The 5482-nt window shown below is 47.2% G+C and overlaps 1 protein-coding gene across 1 annotated transcript; it reads right to left on the bottom strand.

The window, feature by feature from the left end:
• Positions 1 to 565: 565 nt before the first annotated feature.
• On the bottom strand, positions 566 to 5243 carry LOC139551390 (fibronectin type III domain-containing protein 7-like). The gene is made up of 7 exons (XM_071362871.1): positions 4901 to 5243; positions 4378 to 4641; positions 3751 to 4008; positions 3409 to 3669; positions 1151 to 1411; positions 718 to 978; positions 566 to 576 (listed from the first exon to the last, which is right to left on the bottom strand). The coding sequence occupies exons 1-7, from the start codon at positions 5241 to 5243 to the stop codon at positions 566 to 568; spliced, it is 1659 nt and encodes a 552-aa protein (XP_071218972.1).
• Between the last annotated feature and the right edge of the window lie 239 nt (positions 5244 to 5482).

The following is a 5482-nucleotide window of genomic DNA, read 5'->3' as shown; positions in this document are numbered from 1 at the left end:
TGCCTCCCTTCACATTTTCTTTAACATCATCTGTGGACATAGATATTGGGACCCCAGTGATGACTTTCCTCAATCTAGCATAAGCACCAGGTACATGGCTTTTAATCTTCTTCCCATTAAGCTTTTCCATTTTCTGAATCTTCTCTTACTGAGCCTGAATACCACACAATATTAACAATCTACCATTTCCAATGAACCAAGCTAATTTCACTTCACCTTCCTCTTTCTCTACAGCATTAGTTAGTCTGATAGGGTGTAAGTGAGGCCCTGTCGTCTCATCAAACACCATCACCACTTTCCACTCCAACACATCATTAGTCTTGCTTCCTACCTTGGCCCTCTTTAAGCTTTCTTTACTAGACGCTCCACTTCTTCCAGTGTCATGATCTCTCTTCTTCCTATGTCTTTCCACTACCGACCATTCCGGTCCTTGACCCTCATCCTCCCGGCCATACCATCAGAACTGACACCCATATTGTTCTCATTCCAGCACAGCTGCTGCTTCACCAGCTTTTTCTCAATGTCCTCCATTTTGTCCACACTACTCGCTGCCATTTATTTCCCATTACCACATTTCTGCAATAGCGAAACAAGATATCAAACAACTCTCACTTGTGGTGAAACAATCGGTCTCATTCATTTCTAGCCGCCTCGAGTCGGCACTGTAATACTTTATGCAGAAACGTTCCTTTTCTAGAATGGAAGGGCCTCTCTCACCTGTCTGCAGACTGGAGCCTATGCTATGGGTGGAGTTACACTGCAGGTTGGAGGCTGTGACGGACACAGAGTAGCTCCGCCCACAATCCAGGCTGGGCACGCCGCATAGGCTGGTGGGGGACATGCAGGTCTGTGACTGGCCGTCGGTGGTCTCCAGGGTGGCAGTGTAGAAGTCCGTCCCGTTACTGTCCTCCCAGGTAACCATGGCGATGTTGGAGAGGCAGTCCAAGGAGGCGTAGACTGCAGTAGGTGGGCAGGGCCCTGAATGAGAACATGTGAGGTCAATTAACATGCACTCAGTTCAATTTAATTGAATTCACTTTGAGAATTAAATTCACTTGAACTCTAACTCAATTCACTTTCACTTAATCAATGGAACTCAATTCAGTAGAATCTAACTAACACACACTGTTCTGTGATATTTTTTTCTTACACGTCTGTATGTCAGCCGGGCCACTAGGGGCGCTGCTGCAGTCCTGGTTGGCAGCGATGACAGTCATACTATAGCTCTTGCCACAGGAAAGCAGAGGGAGTTGGACAAGGTTGGTGTTGACAATTCTCTCCATGAAGTACCCGTCGGTGCCATACACTGCCAACAGGTACTTCTCTGCCCCCTCACTGGCATTCCAGTTCAGATAGACCATACTCATCCCACAGTCCAGACTGGCTACCAAGTCCTGGGGCACACACGGAGCTGGGGGGGAAACAAAACATGGGAGCTTGATTAAAGACCACAACTCCCAGAAGTCTTTGCAAAACCTAGTGGGTGTTATGCTACGTTAATAACCAAGTGAAGTAGTAATTGCCAGTTGGATCAATTCGCATGCTTTGAACTCGTTGAGAAATGGCGATTGGCTAATGTCCAACAAGCTCGTCAACCATAAACTAGGCCCGGTTTTATGACTTAACAACCGGATCGTAAATACCTTTCAGAAACTTTCCCTTTGGCTCTGCAGTATTGAGAATGGAATGTCTGCGTATTACAACAGAGAGAGACTTTGCCAAACAATTGTCCCAATGAACATTGCAACAAATGTTGGAAATTATGACAGATAGATTATGGAAAATGTATGTCTATTTTGTGATGTCATTACAATGATCAGAAAGACTTTATAACAAGATAACTGTAACTCTGAAAGTGTACACGTCCTAGTTATCTGGTTTGCATCTAAATGTTATATAAAATAAATGTATGTGAATACTTTTGAAAATATATAAATGTGATTTTAGCCTTCTAAATGAGATAATGGTTTTTCATATAAACCTGGGCCAAGTCAGTAACGACACCCACAGACATTGTGTCGGCATGATGAAACCGCCTTTCAGGCCAGAGTGCTTCTAAGGACTCGCTGAAGAATTAACATATTAGACAAGAGAGCGTGGAGCGGTGGCTACACGGCTGGAGATGGTTAAAACTACAAGACCAAAAAATGGTAAGACCCTCTGAAACTCTCAACGAGTGACGAAGGTGAAGACTAGCCTAAAACATGCACTGCCTGCAGCTCTTCATGTAACGTAGTCTAGTACAATTGACCAAGACGAGAGGGAAGGACAAATTCCTCTCACCATCATAGGTACCACTGAGGTATCTATCTAATGAACATAGGGAAATACAGATCCCTCTGAACACAGGGTGGTACACCACTGATGTATCCATTCTAACGAACACTCCAGAACAAAGAAGCATACAACTAAGAAGGACATTGTAACCTCTGGTGGACAACCAGAGACTTACACAACCAGAGACTTACACAACCAGAGACTTACACAACCAGAGACTTACACAACCAGAGACTTACACAACCAGAGACTTACACAACCAGAGACTTACACAACCAGAGACTTACACAACCAGAGACTTACACAACCAGAGACTTACACAACCAGAGACTTACACAACCAGAGACTTACACAACCAGAGACTTACACAACCAGAGACTTACACAACCAGAGACTTACACAACCAGAGACTTAGATCGAACCACTTCCCACAGACGGATCAAGTTCAACAGAGAGACGACAAAGACATCCATCCGTAAATATATACATTGCAATTATTTTCGAATGAGCGGTCGTTCATGTGCAAAGTATTCATATTCCCATGAGCAGAGCTTCCACATGTTTGTACGATAAGTCCACTCTCTTTGTCTCTCCCGCTCTTTTTCTTTCCCCACCCCCTTTCCATTGTGTAACAAGCCCTCATATCGGATTAGTCCACCGGGGACTTTTCATTTCATTATGTTAGTAATTCATATAACCTATACCGTGTGTGTGTTTATGTAATTCTGTGTGATTATTTAGTTAGTTAGTAAATAAATGATTAAGCCAATTTGTGTAACGCTGATTCATCACTTAGGCTAGGGTTCGTGCAGATATCCAAGAATATTGCGACGTTCAGAATGAGACTGATATGAGGAAATTATTGATTGATGACTGGTATGATATCGATATATTCTTGAGTTAATTCGGGAAACGGTAACTTTTCCTGTGGTGCCCGAAATGACTAATTAATTAATTGTTACATGATTCATTTAATCAAGTAATAATTGAACGTAGGAGGTAATTATTTGATGAATAGCAGTCATCACATTAATGGTAGTCACGTCACGACAGTTGTATTCATCTGATACAAGACATACTGTATATCTTTGCTACGCTAATACAAATACATTGATTAAGCTCTGTGCATACCCATATGGATGATGGTGCTGTTGCCAGGTGAGCTGGTGCAGATATCGTCCCCTGACGTCACATGGACGGTGTACTCCTCCCCACAATGCAGGTTGCTCCATGTGCAGGAGGTGTTGTTGGTGACACACGGGTGTGTGTGCGTGTCCCGTCCGATGGCTATGGCCGTGTAGGTGTCGGCACCGTCACTGGGCATCCAGCTCACTGAGCCCATGCTGGCCTCACACTCTACAAAGGTCTCAACTACCTGGGGCACACAGGGAGCTGTAGAGAGAGAGATACAGGTCACCCCATAATTCCAACCATGGTTTGATCCGGTGTGCCACGCGTGGTGTTGGAACGTACCAGTTTTGAAGGTGACGGGGGTGCTGGGCTGGCTGTCACAGCGATGGTCCTGGCCCAGCAGAGTGACACTGTAGGTCTGTCCGCAGGGCAGCGAGGCCGAAAGGGAGGTGTTGGTGGTGTTGAAGGCCTCCACGTATCCCAGGTTCCCTGTGGCGGTGACCATGTAGAGCGCCGCGCCGCTGGCCGGGTGCCAGAAGAGGAGGAACTGCTCGCTGTTACACAACAGCTGGGAGGTAACACCTGTAGGCTGGCATGGCTCTGAGAGGGGGAGAGATGGTGGAGCAAGAGAGATGGGGAGAGAGAGAGAGAGATGGGGCAGATAAAGAGAGAGATGGGAGAGAGAGAGATGGGGCAGATAAAGAGAGAGATGGGAGAGAGAGAGATGGGGCAGATAAAGAGAGAGATGGGAGAGAGAGAGATGGGGCAGATAAAGAGAGAGATGGGAGAGAGACAGAGAGAGAGAGATGGGGGAGAGAGACAGATGCAGGAGAGAGAGTAATGTCAGCCGGACCTACTGTGAAATCATTCAATAATGAACCACAACAGTGGCAGAATCGATCATTGAAAAGGTTTAATAATATGAAGCCAACTAAGTCTATTGTGCAACTGGCTGCTATAGGCTAGTACCTGTGTTAATCTGAACAGTGTTGCTGGGTGGGCTGTGGCAGCCGTTGGCGCTTGCGGTCACAGTGAAGCTGTAGGTTTCTCCACAGGTCAGGTCAGTGAAGTGACAGGTAGAGCCAATGGAGTTACAGTGCTGCACTGCCCCATCTGACCACCTGGTGGCGCTAGACACATACAGCTCCACCTCCGACCTCTCCTCCCAGGACAGGTCGGCTATCTGGGTGCCACATGTCAAGTCTACAGCAACATGCTGGGGCGCGCACGGACCTGGAGGGTCAAAGGTTAGAGATTTTGAGGGGTTACACATGAGAGGAAGAGAAGAGGGTTTACGCAGGTCAGATAATCGGTTTAGAAATAAACTGAAAAGATATAAGCAATATGGTGTTGGTTCCTCCCTGCTTTTCAATGGAGGTAGGATAGCGTCTGTACTCTGTAACATTGCTTACACCTATCCAGATCATTCACATCTGCGAACACACAAAAGTCTAGTATATGTAAAAAGCAACCTGTCCAGACATCAACTTACGTGTGTCGAAGCTGGCGTTGATGGGGACAGTGATCTGACACTCCTGGTTGGTGGCGGTGAGTGTGACGTTATAGTGTCCCCCGCAGGACAGACCCGTGACATTACAGTGGTTCTGCTGGGTGGTGCAGGAGACTGCCTCGCCCTCCACACCATTGGCAGACAGGGTATAGTTGTTGGCTCCATCAGTGTAGCTCCAGGACAGCAGGGCGGCGCCATCGCTCCCACAGTCCACCTGGGCCTGCACACTGCTGGGGAGACATGGGGCTGGGGCAGGGGGAACAGGGGACAGAAGGTTAGTAGGGGACTCACATAGACAGAGACCTATTATTGAAAACAGGGGCATGAGATGGGACTGGGGTAGTTGTAAGCATTGCAAGCTTTTCTCAGACAAAAGCTTTCAGGGGAAGTGACAAATCTGCTCCAGGGGCCCTGCTCTGAGGCTGACCCTGTGTAGCTCCCAGTCTGTCAGGCTGACCCTGTGTAGCTCCCAGTCTGTCAGGCTGACCCTGTGTAGCTCCCAGTCTGTCAGGCTGACCCTGTGTAGCTCCCAGTCTGTCAGGCTGACCCTGTGTAGCTCCCAGT

The sequence above is a fragment of the Salvelinus alpinus genome, chromosome 23 (assembly GCF_045679555.1).
Source record: "Salvelinus alpinus chromosome 23, SLU_Salpinus.1, whole genome shotgun sequence".
Taxonomy (NCBI): Eukaryota; Metazoa; Chordata; class Actinopteri; order Salmoniformes; family Salmonidae; genus Salvelinus; species Salvelinus alpinus.
Note: the sequence above shows the minus strand (reverse complement) of the source record. Positions and strands in the feature narration are given on the sequence as shown.